At 28.5% G+C, this 18,954-nt stretch overlaps 2 protein-coding genes across 4 annotated transcripts; both read left to right on the plus strand.

Annotated features, from left to right (window-relative positions):
• Positions 1-426: 426 nt before the first annotated feature.
• Positions 427-6,331, plus strand: LOC107003578 (probable rhamnogalacturonate lyase B). Its single transcript, XM_015201910.1, has 16 exons — positions 427-521; positions 920-971; positions 1,066-1,187; positions 1,283-1,333; positions 1,663-1,779; positions 1,937-2,056; positions 2,594-2,729; positions 3,147-3,320; positions 3,412-3,570; positions 3,976-4,082; positions 4,772-4,862; positions 4,971-5,112; positions 5,216-5,375; positions 5,458-5,574; positions 5,717-5,843; positions 6,075-6,331. The coding sequence occupies exons 1-16, from the start codon at positions 427-429 to the stop codon at positions 6,309-6,311; spliced, it is 2,007 nt and encodes a 668-aa protein (XP_015057396.1). The 3' UTR covers positions 6,312-6,331.
• Positions 6,332-7,246: 915 nt separating this feature from the next.
• LOC107004102 (probable rhamnogalacturonate lyase B) lies at positions 7,247-14,908 on the plus strand. Of its 3 annotated transcripts, none has more exons than XM_027912861.1 (17): positions 7,247-7,339; positions 8,708-8,790; positions 9,400-9,451; positions 9,603-9,724; positions 9,795-9,845; positions 9,932-10,048; positions 10,140-10,259; positions 10,399-10,534; positions 10,895-11,068; positions 11,165-11,323; positions 11,585-11,691; positions 12,797-12,881; positions 12,967-13,108; positions 13,313-13,472; positions 13,566-13,682; positions 14,400-14,526; positions 14,626-14,907. In XM_027912861.1, the coding sequence occupies exons 2-17, from the start codon at positions 8,711-8,713 to the stop codon at positions 14,860-14,862; spliced, it is 1,986 nt and encodes a 661-aa protein (XP_027768662.1). In that variant the 5' UTR covers positions 7,247-7,339; positions 8,708-8,710; the 3' UTR covers positions 14,863-14,907. The 3 variants fall into 3 exon arrangements, with proteins under 3 accessions (XP_027768662.1, XP_027768663.1, XP_015057821.1); XM_015202335.2 differs by lacking the exon at positions 7,247-7,339 and adding an exon at positions 7,484-7,713 and having other exon boundaries at positions 14,626-14,908; XM_027912862.1 differs by lacking the exon at positions 9,400-9,451 and having other exon boundaries at positions 7,278-7,339; positions 14,626-14,906.
• Positions 14,909-18,954: the final 4,046 nt, after the last annotated feature.

Genomic DNA, 18,954 nt, shown 5'->3' on the forward strand with positions numbered 1-18,954 from the left:
GTACTTTGACTTTCCTTAAGAAAATATGACTTGTTTCTTTCATTATTATTGGCCAAATATAATCTCCTCTAAGATTTAGCTTTAAATGAAAATTATTTAATTTAATGACAGATTTTTCAACTTATATAAAAGCATAATACAGTACAAATATTATATTTACATATACAGAAGATTAGCAAATTAGAGAGGTATGAAACTTCTTTTCTTTCTTTTGTTATTATATGGATCAATTTTCATGTTTTTTCCCTCATGACAGTGAGATCTGTACTAACTTTTATACATCTCAATTATTATATCAGTATTAGAGGATTTGATAGACGAAAGAAGTCACCTTGTACTTTTTTTTGATGTTATTATATTCTATATTTTAATTGAATCAATTTTTTTTTTAAAAAAATTATTTTTTTTATAGTGAAAATGCAGAAAATGGGGAGATATAAGCAATTAAGTGTACATGTGTTGGAGGTGACTATGGTTCCTTTGTTGTTCTTCCTTGTTGCTGATTGTCATCCTCACAATGGGTAAGTTTATGTCAGTTTTATTCGACGAAAAAGGATCAAAACTACTCTTATATTATTTATCGAGGAAATTTTTATCCTTTGTTAAAAATTTGAGGGGTTTAGAGTAAGAATTTTTTGTTTTGTTTGTAATGTTGGCACATCATGTAAAATTTTAATTTTTTTTTAATAATTTCGTTAATTGGAATATGAAAGAAGGGCATACATGCCCTAATTTTGTCACAACAAGGGCATAAAATTTCCTACTATCTTTGGTACGATATAAAGACGATTTTCGAGAGTCACATTATCTTTTTATTATAATGTACAATTTCGGAGATTAATTGCTTAAGTTTGTTATTCAATTAAATTAAAAATATTAAACATTTACCTAACTTTGTTATTTCTTTGTTCTAAAACAGGCAAAGATCGACAATAACATCAGCACTCAAATTGGACATACAACCTAAACATGTATAAGTTTACACTTTTTAATTAGATCTTATTATAAGATAATAATAATATTGATACGTTGATTGATTATGTCACCCAAATTTAAATTTTATAGGTCACGATGAGCAATGAAATTTTTAATATAACTTTATCAAAACCACATGGTGATGTCACTGGCATATCATATGGTGGGGTCCAAAATCTACTATCCACCCACAATGTAGAAACCAATAGAGGGTAAATTAATTAATCTTTAAACTTCGATTAATAATTTAGATTTTTATCTAATGTAGAAATTAATTACTTATAATACTTTATTATGTTTATTTCAGGTATTGGGATATTATTTGGAATAACACCGGACCTAATACTACTCGAGCAAAGTAAGTTTTTTCTTCGATTATTAAAGGACAATTCGGTGTACTAAATTTTATTAGGGATCTGTTAATATAATTTTATTTTGTATTTTTATAAGAGAGTCTGTTTCATGTGAATTCTCAACAGACGTTCTGTATTAAAAAGAATAACATTTTTAATAGTCCGATTTTTGACGGAAAGAATTAGTGTTTGTTAAAAGTCTAACACTATGTAGAGTTCATTAATATTAAATTCGAGACTTATATGATTAAAAACGAAAGGATTCTATTCATACAATAATACGATAATAGTATAAAATTAAAAATTTAAGTTAAATATATTTTTTATTTTGCAGGCTTTCAGGAACAAGTTTTGAGGTAATAATTAATAATGAAAATCAGACAGAAATTTCATTTAAAAGAACATGGAATGCTTCTCAATCAAATGAACCTCCCCTAAACATTGATAAAAGGTAAGTATTTCCTTTTTTCAAAATTATATTTTATGCGATTTTAATAGCGTAAAAATAATGTTATATTGTCTGAATATACGATCAAACTTTTCTATCATGATGTTATCTTTTGGTTGCTATAACAATATGCTGATATATAGAGAATAATTAATTTCAGATTTATAATACTACGCAATACATCTGGATTTTATACGTATTCAATCGTTGAACGTTTAAAAGGATGGCCAATTTCGTATATACAAAATCTCAGGCTGGTGTTCAAGCTTCAAGAAAACATGTATGTATTTATTTTTTTAATATCTAAAATGTCATTAATGAAAAAGATATTTCTTTCAAAATAGGATTAATTATGAAAATTTCACCTTTTAGTTTACTTATTATCATTATCGCTTATAAGTTTTACAAATTTCCAAAATTCCTAAATTTCGCACATCATATTAATGTATCTTGTGCATCCAATTAATGTATCTCGCGCATCACATTAGTGTATCTCGTGCGTCAGATTAGTGTATCATGTATAAAATGTATTTTGCACATGAGATTAGTGTACATCATATTAATGTATTATGTATAAAATGTACTGTATCTTACTTAACGATAAATGTACCTTACACATTAGATTAATGTATCGACGCTTATATTATTGTAATCCTTTTAAGGAATTTTTGTAATTATAATCTTTAAAGAAATAGATTGTATTTTACCTTAAAATATGTAATTTCTGTAATTTTTTCTCTTTAAAATAACTATTTTAATTTTGAATTGGATAAAAATAAATATATAGTATATTGAAATTGTATATTTATGTATATAGGTTTCATTATATGGCTGTTTCTGATGAGAGGCAACGTGTCATGCCAACATCAATGGATCGAAAGAAGGGTCAAGTTCTTGACTATAAAGAAGCTGTTCATCTCACTAATTCGACTAATCCAGATTTAAATGGAGAGGTACGATTCTATAATTAATATTTTTTTCGTCTCATTTTATTTGATAATATTTGATCATGCACGAAATTTAAGAAATAAATGAAGACTTTGAAATGTTTATCAAATTATCCTTAAAAAAAAAGTCAAAATATAGATTAATTTTTCTCTCTCCTATTAAATGTATTAAGTACTATCATTAAAATTAAGTAGGACCAACAAGGATAAACGAGAAATTGCACCTTTATGTACTTACCACATAAAGAAAATGACATTCTTTTTGGAATTGACCGTGCCATATAAAATAAAACAAAAGAAATATAATTTACATATCCGATCAAGTCATTTTTTCACACATATACTATATGCAAGTTTAAATCTAGCTATCATAGAAAGTACAAATAATACTTAAATGATGATTTTTTACACTTAATTATGCAGGTGGATGACAAGTATTTCTATGCAAGTGATAATAAAGATGGTAAAGTTTATGGATGGGTTAGTTCTACTAATCCACCATTAGGATTTTGGATGATTAATCCAAGTAATGAATATCGTACTGGAGGACCTTTTAGACAAGACCTTACAACACATATTGGTCCAACTGTACTTAGTGTAAGTCATTAATTACTTAATTAATTAAATTATATTATATAATAATGTAACTTGCTATTAATTTTTTTATTTATTTATCCATAATTGCAAGATATTTGTGAGTACACATTATGCTGGAGAGGATTTAGCAATTAAATTTGGACAAGGAGAACCATGGAAAAAAGTTATTGGTCCTGTTTTTGTGTATTTAAATTCAAATGCTGCAGCTAAGGAAAATCCTTCTATGCTGTGGAATGATGCTAAGACAAGAGTATGTATTCAGTTTTTACTATTTTATATTATTTCGATTCAGTTTCTGTGTCTTACTTTCTTTTTTAGTCTATTTTCTTTTTTAAATGGAAAAATAATCGACTATCTTTATTTAGTACTCCGAGCTTTAAACATGACATGTTTAGATATGTTACAGTCTTGGTTCAACTATTTAGGTATTTGTCCATTGGGTTTTAACCCTAGTGACAATTTCGCAACAGTTAATTCTGAACTCGTTTTTATAAGCCTTCTAACTTCTTTTTGCTCTCATATTGTGAATTCGCTTAGGATATAATGTGCACCCTTTCTTCAGAGGTTTACAATCTGTCATGGACATCACATTTTAAGGCATTACACATATTTCGTAAACTTCGTGCCTAATCATATTAATTAACTAAATTTACAGATGAATCAAGAAGCTACAAGTTGGCCTTATGAATTTCCAGTTTCAGAAGATTACATCAAATCTAATCAAAGAGGAACTGTTAGTGGCAAGCTATTTGTTAATGACAGGTACATCTTACATATATATATATATATATATACATACATATATATATATATATATATATATATATGGCTAGTGGGGGCAGACTTTCTTATGGTAGTTTTACTTTGACTTCTTAATGGTCGTCCCATCTAATCTTGATTTGGCTATATATCAGGGAAATTAACAAAATGAATATATATATATATATATATATATAGCTAGACGGGGGCAGACTTTCCTATGGTAGTTTGCTTTGGCTTCTTAATGATCGTCCCATCTGATCTTGATTTGGCTATATATCATTGACGGGGAAAATTATCAAAACGAACTTTATCATATGTACCTTTATTCGTTTTGATCCTTGATGATATCTATTGTTTAGTAAAAATATGGTACGTGATCCCAAAAGGTTACTAATACTTCGAGATCTTTAATTAACCTCAATGTCTACATGCACTCTAACCTTAGCCATACTAGGTTGATTTGTATATAATATATATAGCCAATATCCATAAGAGGAGAGTCGATAAGACCTAGGATTCTTTTGACATAATATATAGCCATACACATATCTATAGTAAGATGAGTCTTGACTAATTTAAATTAAAGGTAGTTATTAATATTCGAATAAACGATTCATATAATCAATTTAATTAATTTGAGATTGAAACATAACTAATTGATTCTTTATTTTGTGTTTTTGTTTTATAAGTTTTATCAGTAAACATATTGTGCCAGCATCCAATGCTTATATAGGATTAGCACCACTAGGAGAAGCTGGATCTTGGCAAAGAGAAAACAAAGTAAGGTTAATTAAATAATTATATTATTTATAAAAAAAAAATTGAAGAATACTTTGATTATATATATAGATTTATTATTCTTTTAAATTTCATTTTTATAATATCCAGGGTTATCAATTTTGGACAAAAACTCACGATAATGGAAATTTCACTATAAAAAAGGTCATATCCGGTACATATAATTTGTATGCAACAATTCCAGGAGTTCTTGGAGATTACAAATACACTTCAATTGTAGATGTTACTTCAGGTTAATTTTATTTTTATTTGCTTACTTAATTAATCACTTGTTATTTTTTCCTAATTCTAAACAATTTTTTCTAATTTTTTTTATTTTGTGTACCTATATATAGGTTCAAATATTAAATTAGGTGATTTATTGTATAATCCTCCAAGAAATGGAGTTACAATTTGGGAAATTGGTGTACCAGATAGAACTGCTGCTGAATTTTTTATTCCAAATCCACCTCCACAATTCAAAGTTCACAAATACAAAAATAATTCTGAATCAAGGTAAGTTCCAAAAATACACTTTTATAAATTTTTTTAAAATTAATTGTAAAATAATTGTGGTTTATTTTATTTTGATTTGTAGATTTAGACAATATGGTTTGTGGAAACAATATAGTGTTTTGTATCCTAAAACTGATCTTGTCTACAATGTTGAGACTAGCAACTACTCAAGAGATTGGTTTTATGCTCATGTTACAAGGTAAGCTCGTTTATACAGTTAAATCTTTTTATAATAATGACATTTGCTTCGATTTTTTTGATTGATATAGTAAATTATCTATATAGAACACAACATGAAACATCGATTTCAAAAAAAGTTGATGGATTTTTGTTTTCTTCAGGAAAATTGGAAACAATAAATATAAAGCTACTACATGGAAAATTATATTTAATCTTGCCAATGTTAGTAATGCTTCAAATTACACTCTCCAATTGGCTATTGCTGCAGCTTCACAAGCTGAACTTCAAGTATGTATTTATATACCCTTTTTAATTACTTGACTTAATATTATTTCAAATATATGTTATATTGTTCGGGTTCATAAAAAATGATATAGTTTTGGAAAATCTGACAACAACGAGTAACATATGTGTATATATCATAATATGATATTCGAAATATTATTTTCTAACTAGACTAACGTGACTAGATAAATTTTGTTCGATATAACTTACATAGATCTTTTTTTTTCTCTTAAGGTTCGTATCAACTATGAAAATGCGGAAAAACCTCATTTTACAACAGGACTTATAGGGGGAAGTAATGCAATTGCAAGACATGGAATTCATGGATTATATTGGATTTATAGCATTGGAATACAAGGCAAATTGCTTGTCAATGGAGCAAACACAATTTTTCTTTCACAAATATTGGCTCTTAGCCCATTTCAAGGTGTAATGTATGATTATCTTCGTTTTGAAGGACCTCATCAGTAATAAAAAAAATATTATTTTTATTCATTATTTCTTTTTTTGGTTATAGACACTATATTTAAAAGCGAAAACACAAAAAAGTGAGAAAAAAAACAATCAAAAACATTGTTTCTTAGCTATCAGAAAACACTACATGAATCAAAAGCAAAAAAAGGCCTAAAACATGTCACAACAAATTGTTAGCTAATTCACCACTCGAAACTTGCAAGCTAACCAACAACTCAACAACCAAAAATCTTAAAAAAATTGTTTCTTACTTCTTTCTTCATTTGAAAACAATATAATATAATATAAAATTGACTACCTATATATTTAGAAAATAGGTGTTTTATAAAGAAATAATATAATGTGTACACCAACACCTAATCTGAAAGATATTTTCTATAATCAGATACTAAAAAAACTCTATAATATGAATACTCCCTCCGATCCATTTTAATTGTTATATTTTTTCAATATGCCTTATAAAAAATATTACGTAATTAAAAGAGTAATTTGACTAAATTATCCTTAATTACTATTTGGTTAAATTTATACTATTATCATTTTTCGCCACATTATTAATAATATCAATCTCTAGAGTAAAGATAGAAATAAATAATTAATCATATCTTAATTTTCTAAAATGACAATTATTTTGAAATAACGTGTGTATATATATATATATCTAATTAAAATGTTGGACAGATAAGGAAGGTATAATTCTAATTGAAGAAAAAAGAAAGATTTAGCATCTTGATTATAAAATAGATGACTTTTGCTTCCATAGCTTAATGATTTAATTTTCTTCCTTGTAGATACGTGCAAAAATCATATAGCACAATATATTTACTTTTTAAAATTTACTTAATTAGTAGTTTTCCTTTTTTTATTTTTTTGGTTAGAAGTAGTTTTCCATCTATAATCTCTTTTAAATAAATGATATGATATTATTAAATAAACTTATGAGAAATTGTCTCTCCCAATGTTTTTGCCACAAGAGAAACATATGAGACTTTGAAGAAACAAAGAAACAAAAAATCCACAAAGAGGTACGTAAAATTATTCATTTTTAATAACTTCATCATTTATGAATTTCGAATTATCACAAATATAGCTTATGTTTTTTTTTGTATTTCTTTTTTCATTTTGTTTTGGGCTCTATACGATTATTTTATTCATATTTTATCTTTTCATGATACTACTTTTTACTGTTAATCACCCTTTCTTTCTTAGTCTTTTCTTTTATCTGATTATACAAATAATATTTTATATCGCATGTTCAAATCATTTATGCATTTTCTTCTATGGTGGGATGACGGGGATTGAGAGAAGAAAAAAGAAAGAGGACCAAGAAATGATGATAGTGAAGGTGATGGTGATAATAATAACGGAGAGAGACGGTGATGAAAAAAGGAAAAAAAAGGTGATTGATGGTAGAGTTTAATTTGTTCTTGAATGATGAGAAATGATTAAATTTTCTCCTAAAATTTGTAAAAAATTCAAATTTACCCTCCATTTGTATTTGTTGATTCTTAATTGTGTGACACGTGATATCACCCGTTATTAGCTTCCTCCCCTAAGGGTAAATTTATTTTACTTCGCACAAGTTAAAGGTATATTTGCTCGGGGAAAATTTATTCCATTTCACATAGTAAATTTGTTTTTTTCCCTTTAAACATTCATGTTTGAGTTTCATTTTTGAGCTTATGTAATTTAATATGTTGTAACATGTTTGTTTGGAACAAATTTTAATGCATGAAAAAATAAATAATTATATACTTTTTAACAAACAGTACAAGTAGTTCTCTTTCTTAATAGTATATTTTCTGTCTTAAAATGATTTGGACTTTTTGCGAATTTATTTCACATTCGCATGAAGATTTTTTGAATTTTTATTGAAATATTTGCTTGTTAAAAGATTATTGGCCACATTTTGATCTTTTATGAATATCCCAAGACTTTACAGATATTTGGAGTGACTTTTCACGAGAAAATATATCAACTATTCTAGACATAAACAACATTTTTTTAGTAAAATAGTCTATAAAAACCCTAACTGAAATTGTACCTGTCTTATAGAATCTCACATAATTTCGTTATCTACAATATTTTGTACTTTACTTTTTCAATAATTACAACTAATTTCACTTATTTAAATAAATATATATGGATATAAGTCAAAAAAGTTGAACCTAATAAACTACATTTTTCTGTCCTTATGTTACTTACGTCCGTGACTAACTCCTAATTTTAGCAACTAATATTTAATTAATTTAATAGCTTCAGCAACCATTGTAGATGAATTAGGTAAATTAACACATGCACCATATATATTTAATCAATTAATTAAAGTTAATTAATATAGTATTCACCTCATTAAATAAATCAATCAACATATTTATATTGTGAAAATGCAGAACATGGGGAAGAATATGCAACTAAGCTTATTATATGTTGTGGAGTTTACCATGGTTGCTTTTACATTGTTGGTAGTTGATGGGTAAGTCTCTATTTCATTTATTTAACTCTTATATCAGTGTATTTTAACGTGTTATAATAAAGTTTTTTCACAAGTTAGTGTGATTTAGTGGATAAATTCAATTATTCTATATATATGTTGTGCTGGTAAGAGGTAACAAGTGTGATGAGGTGTACAAATAGCCGAACACTATCGTAAGAGGTAGAAATGTACTTGGTAGTGAATATATCCGAAAATATAATTAAGGTGCGAGTAAGTTGATCCATGTAACTTACTCATCAACAAATTATCACCCATCCAAAAAGTTACTTCAATTTTAAATTGATTAGATTGAAATAAAATAAAATATAGATCATAAATCAACCTATTTAATTCTTACTTGGTATTAGAGCCAAGGTACATCCCTGTAGAATACACTCGTTACATATTTATTGATTTGGTGTAAATAACGTGTCTGAATAAAGTTGAGATGTCACAAAAGTTTCGATTTTGATTATGTGAGACATTTCTTCTTGTAACAATCTAAAACAGGCATTTTCTGCATTTTAGTTCTTTTAAGTTGATAGAAAGAGTAATCTAATCTCTATGAAGATTTGCATACTGATTTGCTGTTTATTGTTCCGAAAACAGGCAAAGATTGATAGAATCGCCGATTGTTAGATTGGATATACAAACTAACCAAGTAAATTTATACCTCTAACTATCCATCGTTCTGTTTACCTACCTAAACTAGCCAGTATATGTCTAATCGTACATTGTTTTCAAATTGTTGTACTTTGATCCATGATTTTGCACATCTTATCGCGTGTTTATCCTATATCGTCTCTCTTCAGGTGACGATGAGCAATGGCATTGTCAATGTTACATTATCAATACCATATGGTTTTGTTACGAGCATATCATATGGTGGAGTCAACAACTTACTCGCGACTCAAAATGTTGAAAAAGATAGAGGGTATATAACCTATAAACATCTTACTCCCTCTGTTTCAAACTTGTTTGGCTTAACCTATGACATTTTTCAGGTATTGGGATATTTTTTGGAATCGTACAACGTCTAAAAGAGCTCGAAAAAAGTAATCTTTACCTTATAGTCACAAAATTATGATACATGAAATTCGATCCTACAAAATTATATGTCCATTTTTCGCGTAAAATCCAGGTTCTTGGAAAATAATTTCGAGGTCATTATGGATACCGAAAACCAGGCAGAAATATCGTTTAAAAGTACATGGAATGCTTCTCAATCTGATGAACTTCCATTAAACAGTGACTTAAGGTGAAGTGTACTATAAAAGCTCAATTTTTTCAATTTCTTTTCTTCAGAAATCTCAATTTTGTATACGTATGCTAAATCGATGAACTTTCAGGTTTGTGATGTTACGAGACACACCTGGATTTTATACGTATGCTATCGTTGAACGTTTAGAAGGATGGCCCCTTGTATATATCGAAAATTTAAGAGTTGTGTTCAAGCTTCAACAGGACATGTACTAAATTACATTTTCTCGTCATTTACTTAAGATATCATCTGTTTTTTTGAGTTGAGTTGTCTTTTGGAAATAACCTCTCTATCTCCACGAGGTAGAGGTAAGGTCAAAGTATGAAACTTGATGTTTTAATTTATAGGTTTCATTACATGGCTATCTCGGACGAGAGGCAGAGGATCATGCCAATGCCAGTGGATCGAGAGACGGGGAAGGTGCTTGACTACAAAGAAGCTGTTCTTTTGACAAATCCAACTAACCCAAATCTAAAAGGAGAGGTAAGATCTATTGTATTCTAGACCATGTATCTGTTGAACGTATGACCAGATCATCTAAAAGTTTAATATGTTATATGAGACACTTTTATTTACTTAACTATTGTAAACAATACCTATGTTAAGAAGGAAATTGAAGGTGTTTATTGTACGAACATGTTGTCCTTCGTCCTAGATAGAGAAGTGCAAGCTATATAAAATTATAACAGTAAGGGCAGCTCGATGTACTAAGCTCCTGCTATGTACAGGATCAGAGCAGGGTTGTACTCGTACCACAAGGATCTATTTCTACAAGAGTCTGTCTCCACATCTCGAACATGTGACTTCCTAGGAAGTCACAAATTTACATCTACAAATTTGCAGGTGGATGACAAATACTTTTATGCAAGTGATAACAAAGACGATAGAGTTCATGGATGGGTAAGTTCTACTAATCCTCCAGTAGGATTTTGGATGATAATTCCGAATGATGAATTTCGTACTGGAGGACCTTACAAACAAGATCTCACTTCACATGTTGGTCCAACTGTACTATCCGTAAGTACATTTGAATTAATTATACACGACTTGTTTCAAACTCAGACATACTAGTAATAGTAGTAGTTGTTATTGAATATTCATTCATTATCTCAGATATTTGTAAGTAGACATTTTGCTGGAGATGATCTTGTTATCAAATTTCAACAAGGAGAGCCATGGAAAAAAGTTATTGGCCCTGTATTTCTCTATCTTAACTCAAATTCTTCTGCTATGGACAATCCCATCATACTCTGGGATGATGCTAAGAGAAGGGTAACAAATTAATCTTTTACTATTTTCTTACTCCCTACGTCCCAATTTATGTGACGTTGTTTGTGGTCTAAAAACATGTCATAGATTCATTAAGAGTAAAATAAACATTTTGAAGTTAAAATGTGTCAATACTTTTTGCGACTGACTTGAAAGGAAAGTGTGTTACATAAATTGAGACATAGAGAATAGTATCGATTTGGGATGTCGTCTGAAGTGATTCAGTTAACGTATTACTGAAAGCATTCCATGTCGAATTTACAGATGAATCAAGAAGTTGCAAGCTGGCCTTATGATTTTCCAGTTTCAGAAGAGTACATCAAATCTAATCAAAGGGGAATGGTTAGAGGCCAGCTTCTTGTTAACGACAGGTAGTTATCTCTGGCTTTCATTCTTTAGTATCTGTGTACATATCATTTATGCATCAAAATTGGAAAATGTAGTGTCTTTGATTATTGTGGATTCGATTAATAATCTATTTTTATGGCGAAAACTCTATTGTGTCTCATAAATGGAATGATATTGTTTAATTTTGAGTTCTTGTGTGATAATGTTATGAGTGTAATTAAACTAAATTTCATTAATATTTAATATCTATAATTTGTATTTTCAGTATTAATACTTCAGTATCATCATGAGATATGATATTGACAAAGCGAAAAACAAAATAAAGTTTCTGACAAATAAATTATAAATTTAATTTATATTTATAATTTAATTGAAGTTGTATTTATACACGAATAAGAAGCTAAATAAGATCCTTTTTAATTCAATCACAACATTAAAATTCATTATGGATAAGTATATCAGAAATGTAACTCTCCCTGAAAAAAAGAAACAAAATTTTTGGTCACAAGATATTAATCCTTTTGAAATGGTTCTACTATCTCCTCAAGATACTTACTCATTCATACTTCAATATTTGTCCAAAATATATAATTATTAAAAATAAACTCTTTCCTGATTTGTGACAGAAAATGTTCTATAATAGGGTGTTATTTTCTATCATAGATTTTTGCTATGTTAAAATGTTATATGAATCTTGTCAAGTTTAATCTGCAAAGTTGATGAATTGTATTTAGTTTTTTGTTTAATAAGTTTTTGTTAAGTTAGAAAAAAAATTATCAATACAAAAATTTGTATCTGATATTCCTTCAATAGGAAACGCGTTGATAGTTCTGTAGGCAAAGAGTTGCAATACTATTATATATAGGAAGGTATCTTTTTCATGTTAACAAAATATTAGTCATTTGTTACAATACTATAAAATTGTTCTTGTTCTAAAAAATCTTATTGATATATAATAAGATAAAAGTAGTATAATTTAAATAACTAAAATATTAGACAAAGTTCTACTCATTTAACTCAAAACATATAAATTTGATTTCTTTTTTTCTACCTTCATAATAACATGACTATATAAGAAAATGATTAAATTTTCTAAAATTATTTAACATCTATAATTTGTATTTTCAGCTCTATGACTTTAGTATCCGCATCCAACGGTTATATAGGGTTAGCACCACCAGGAGATGTTGGATCTTGGCAAAGAGAAAACAAAGTAAAGTTGCATGATTCATAAATTAATAAGAAAATTTAATAACATAAATTATTAATAGAGTAATTTTATTTCGTTTTGTTTATAGGGTTATCAATTTTGGACTAAAACAGACGCTATGGGGAATTTCACCATACAAAATGTCATATCTGATAAATATAATTTGTATGCAACCGTTCCAGGAATTATGGGGGATTACAAATACACTTTTGATGTACAAGTTACTCCAGGTTTCAATTTCTTACTTAGCCCTTATGTTATTTGTTAATTCAATGACTTCAGTACTTATGGAATCACACTGAATATGTTGTTATTGTTGTTCATTCGATGTTTGTTTAGAATGAGACTATTGTACTACTCATATTTGTTAATTTCAGTGCTCTTATGAACTCATTTTCGTTTTTCTTTCAATTTGAATGTGTATCGAAATGCAGGTTCTAGTATTGATTTAGGGAGTTTGGTTTATAATCCTCCTAGAAATGGAGCTACACTTTGGGAAATCGGTGTACCAGATCGAACAGCTGCTGAGTTTTTCGTTCCAACGCCACCTCCAGAATTTAACACGCACGTATACCAAAACAATGTTGAATCAATGTATGATCGAAAAATGTTCAATGGCTATTTTTGAATATTTTCTTGTTATGCTGAAAATATTGTAGCTCATTCACATTTATTTTTGGTTTGCAGATTTAGACAATATGGTTTGTGGGAACAATATAGTGTTTTATATCCTGAAAATGATCTTGTCTACAATGTTGGGACTAGCAATTACTCAAAAGATTGGTTTTTTGCTCATGTTACTAGGTATGTATTTTATCCTATGATTCTAGTTATTTTTATTGTTGTAAGTAAAGGGAGATTTAATTTGGTGCGTCGATAAGTGGTGTTGTCGCGTGATCAGAGGTTACGAGTTCAAGTTGTTTCCCTTCTCTAATCCCATGCTTAGAGGAAACTTAGTGCACTCGACTGTCATTTTACTTTTTTTTTTTTGTGAATTATTCTTTTTTTTCTCGTTTCTTTCATTTAAGATATATCTTTGAATCTAAATAATAAAATTAGATTTACTTTAAAAGGAAATAATCTCTATTTTCGAAACATCCAGTGCCAAAGTCATTGAATGGGCAAGTTGCCAATCCCTAGCCATTTTTGTAACGAAGGGGAGATTTGGCGTAACCGTAAGAATTGTTATCGTGTAACCTAAGTGGTCACTTTCAAGTGCCTTTGCATATAATGTGAGCTTAATGTAACCGTAAAATTATTATCGTGTAACCTAAGTGGTCACTTTCAAGTGCCTTTGCACATAGTGTGAACTTAGTGTTTCAGAATGCCACTTTGTAAATTACCCATCAAGGCATAGTATGTATGTATTGACATGCATATATATATAGGCATCATTCTCTAACAATAAGCTAAATACAAATAAATAAATATATATATATATATATATATATATAAGACATCGAAATTATATTGAATTTGTTATTATTGTTTCTTGAATAACGATGTCAATTCCTTGTGCAGGAATATAGGAAACAAGACCTATATATCTACCACATGGAAAATTATATTTGACCTTGAAATTGTTGACAATGCATCAAATTACACTCTCCAAATAGCTCTTGCAGCAGCTCAAGGAGCTAAATTACAAGTATGTTTCATTTCAATCAAGTCAATTTTCCTATTCTTTTTGTTTATGTGTAAATTATACATGAAAAATCAACGAATCGTTGTTCTTTCTCTCTATAAGGTTCGTTTCAACGATGAAAAAGTTGTAGAACCTCATTTTACGACAGGAAAAATAGGGGGAGATAATGCAATCGCGAGGCATGGTATTCATGGATTATATTTTCTTTATAGTATCGAAGTAAAGGGCAATCTACTTGTAAATGGAACAAACACAATTTTTCTTACACAAGCAATAGCTACTAACCCTTTTCAAGGAGTAATGTATGATTATCTTCGTCTAGAAGGACCTCATCAATGATAAAATGATTAATTTATGATAATATACTCAATGTGATTTTATTAGTGAATTCTGAAGAACGATGATTATGGTCATTATTTATATATATACATTGACAACATAAAGATTCTACTACCAAGTTATTGATTAATGTTAATCATAAAAATTTGCCTATATTTACCTTATGTGACAGGAGAAAATATATTTTCCACCATTGGGGTTAATAGTGAGTAATTTCTCTATTTCAAATGTGGGTAACATTATATTTAATGAACATTTGCACAACACAAATATACTCTGGTCTTAGGTCTATCTTACGTGTATCCCAACTATATTTTATCAATATAAGTATCGAATCCTAAAAAAATTAACTTTTATATATCCTTTCATAATTCTTTTCTTGTGTGAAACTTTGCAACACAAAAAGGTTCTTAATTTTTTATTTTTTTAAAAGGTGAGGAATCCATTATGGATTATAATAAGGTTAATTAAAAGTCACGAGTGGTCCTTTTAATTTGGTATCACATGATCCCAAAAAAAATATAAAAACGTCCACATCTTCATTATAACTTTTTTATTTTAGCACTTTTGATCCCTCAGAATTCTAGCAACAAAAGTGCATTTTATATTCACTTTTTGAATACCTCTATAAAAGTTATATTAAAGTCACTAGACAATGAAAATGCTCGTTCTGTTTCATATTATTTGATCCTCATACTAAAAATAGTTGTTCTAATTCTAATTAAAGTTTTTTTAAAAAATGTGTTATATCAATTTTCGAAACTTTCTAATTAAGGAGAATAACAACAAAGCTTCTTGACCTAGTTATAATCTTTAGAGTTTTGACTTTTTTGAAAATTGAACGTCACGAGCCTTCTATATTGGTATAGAAGTTCAAAAGAGTTAAATGAGGTTACAAATAATTTTGAATTATTCAAAATGAGAGCCTGTCAAATTTGAGTTTTCTTATTATTTTTTACTCTTTTAGGGGTCCATTCTTTTTTTTCTTTTATCTTTTTTTAAGGTGGGGTTGGGTGTAGGGGTTCTATGTGGTACCTATAAAAATAAAACTTAGTAAAAAGTGAAATTCAAAATAATTTGAATTAGTTTGTGTCACGATCCAAAACCGAGCCGCGACTGGCACCCACACTTACCCTCCTATGTGAGCGAACCAACCAATCTAAACCCTTAACATTTCAATTTATATCAACAGAAAGTAATGCGGAAGACTTAAACTCATTAATAAAACCAATTCAATAACTTCTAAAATTCAACATCTATTATTCCCCAAAANGACGGCCCGTCGCGCCTGCGACGGTCCGTCCTGCTGCTCCGTCACAGAGTTCAGAGACTCAATTCTACTAAAGGGTCTGTGACGGTCCGTCGTGCCCACGACGGTCCGTCCTGCCATGTCGTCGCGAAGTTCAGAGAGTCGATTTCAGTACCCAAATTTCAAAAGTCTAAGTGTTCTGGAACGAGACCCCTGCGACGGTCCGTCGTGCCTATGACGGTCCGTCGTGAGTTCCGTCGTCTCAGCCAGTTTTTCCAGAAATTAAATCTGCAGCTCAAAACGACTAAACAGGTCGTTACAGTTTGATACAAAAATTTAACTATAATTATAATTATAATAAATTCGTTGCTAAGATTCGTAAAAGATTGAACCCATGTACAATTTAAATTTTGAGTCTACTTCTACCGATGGACCATGCTAATCACACTAATCTTAACTTCTTAAATATAGCATTATCTGTAATTAATATGCATAATAATCACAAATTAGTTTGTTACAAAACCAAGAACTGGCTTTGAAACCAACAAACTCTGTTCTTTAATACTAGTGACAAAAAAAAATAAGTCCTTTCTCCATTGTAATTATTCTTTTCTGTTCATATTATCTGTCTTTTATAACTTTTGAAGACCATTTAATAAAATTGAAATTTAGAATTTAAACTAAATTAAATATATTCGTCTTACCACTAATCACATCTAGACAGAAATTTTAAAAATTTATGATATTTTTTAATTTTAAATAAATTGATTTTTGTTCTATTTATTTAAAATTTATTAAAGTTAAAAGAGTAAGAATATTTAAAAAGGTAAAACAACATAAGTAAAATATCATTCTAGTCAAATTTTATGGCCAAATTTTTTTTTCTCGTATTTATTTATCGAATATTATTAAATTTTTATATTTTTATTTATGTTCTCGGTTAAAAATATTAAATTTGAATGAACCTGTCTGTTTAAACCCCCTTCTCATCGAAAGAAGATATTTGATCACTGTTAATATTTATTTATTTTTACATTTTATTTTCTTAGAGATCTTATTTAATTGGTGGTCCAAGTAATTAAATGAAACAAAAAATGGATAAATTTGAAACAGAAAGAGATATAAATGACTGCTTAATTTTGTTTTAAAATACCAATATTTATAAGTAGATTTTAATTTAATACACATTAATGTTGAGGTTGACAAAATCAAGAAAAACCTATTTTAATGTTGAGTTGTCTTTATGGAGATAAAATCCTACTAATTGTAGATGTAAAAAAATATTAATTAGAATAGATGTTTGACTATATTTATCTTTATTTATATCTTCGTAAGATATAATTTTTATCCTCTGAACATTTTATTTATGAATCATAATTAAGGTACTTGTAGTCTTTGAAGAGTAATCCTATAACTTTGGAGTATAGGTCGGGTTCGATTTTATGTTTATGAGTGTTGGGTTTTTATTTTTATTTCGATTAAATGATCTGATTTTATATTGGTGAACGTGGACCTTTAATAAGAGGTCATATTATATTAATGATTTTTTTTAAAAAAAATCTGAATATGAATTTTGTTAATGAAAAATAGCATGAATGAACCTTTTCTATAACGATAATAACATAAATAAGTCAAACTGTTAACATATGACACATATAAGCCTTTTTCAATACTCCCATACTTGAGTCTTTCCCAAAAATAAATATATATTTATTAAAAACGAATAATATTTTTAAACAAAAAGAATATTAATTTGATTTCACACGTTAAAACTCACCAATTTTCCCCTTTTTTTCTCCGTAGTTTGACATGACTAAATATTCACATAATATTAGGTGAGTTAAGTCAACAGTTTAAACCACAAAACCAACTACCCCAATCTTCTCATATTTGACAAACTAATTGAATTGCTAATTAATTACTTCCTCTCTCCAAAGATAGTTGTCAGTGACGGGCCTAAAATTTCACGAAGCGGACTTAAGGTATAAAAAATAAAATTAAAATATGGTAACAGGAAGTTGAACTCGGGTGTGCTCGAAAAATTGAGCCCTCTTCACCACTCGATCAAGGATCACACTTGTGTTAATGAGTTCAAAAGTTAATATATATACATATAAAATTTTAAAAACTGATCAAAATATACATATACAAAGTGTTATTTTTCAACGAAGTGGGTTCATATATATACTCTGTAGGTCCGTCCACAATAGTTGTCCACTATTGACGCCATACACCCCTTAGAAACAATAAATAATATCCTTTCGACTTTATTAAACTTAATGCAGTAATGTGTTTAGATGAAAATAGTATTTAACAATAAGGGTAAAATAGACACAAAATGTAAATTATCTTTTTATTTTTTAAATTGAACAAATATTATTGAACAACTATTCTTAGTATAGTGAACAACTATTGTTAGACGAAAAAAATATTAATTAAATATAAGTAGAACTAACAATCAAAACTAAGCATGTGATGGTCCTTACAAAAGGCGAGTCAAGAAGGATCGTCAAATTTCTAAGCTGATAAATTATTTGAAAAATGAGTTGCATATGATATTTTAGGTCAATTTCACATTGTGGGTCTTTGCTATTTGAATCAGTTCTGAATGAACAGTATTTTTATCTAGCTTTGTTATTATTACAGTATTTTTTGCACCCAGCCAGTAAGTAGAGATACGGAAAGAGAGGACAGCTTTGTCGCGAGCCTTTCTTTGCTTTCTTTTATGAACTCCACGGGTCGTCCATAGATTATAGAGACTTTTCATTGAGAGAGAAAATAAAAAGTTTTCATAAGTCGTAAATCAAATTCACATAATACATACATTTTTATTTCATTTTTAA

Source organism: Solanum pennellii, chromosome 11 (assembly GCF_001406875.1).
Source record: "Solanum pennellii chromosome 11, SPENNV200".
NCBI classification, from domain to species: Eukaryota; Viridiplantae; Streptophyta; class Magnoliopsida; order Solanales; family Solanaceae; genus Solanum; species Solanum pennellii.

Excerpts from the sequence above, each read along its gene's own strand:
- LOC107004102 (XM_015202335.2), top strand. The coding sequence starts at position 7,603 with ATGACGGGGATTGAGAGAAGAAAAAAGAAAGAGGACCAAGAAATGATG. Across the intron at positions 9,452-9,602 it reads TGGATATACAAACTAACCAA|GTGACGATGAGCAATGGCAT; the intron begins GTAAATTTATAC and ends GTCTCTCTTCAG. Across the intron at positions 14,527-14,625 it reads CTCAAGGAGCTAAATTACAA|GTTCGTTTCAACGATGAAAA; the intron begins GTATGTTTCATT and ends TCTCTCTATAAG.
- LOC107003578 (XM_015201910.1), top strand. The coding sequence starts at position 427 with ATGGGGAGATATAAGCAATTAAGTGTACATGTGTTGGAGGTGACTATG. Across the intron at positions 1,780-1,936 it reads CCCCTAAACATTGATAAAAG|ATTTATAATACTACGCAATA; the intron begins GTAAGTATTTCC and ends AATTAATTTCAG. Across the intron at positions 3,571-3,975 it reads GGAATGATGCTAAGACAAGA|ATGAATCAAGAAGCTACAAG; the intron begins GTATGTATTCAG and ends CTAAATTTACAG.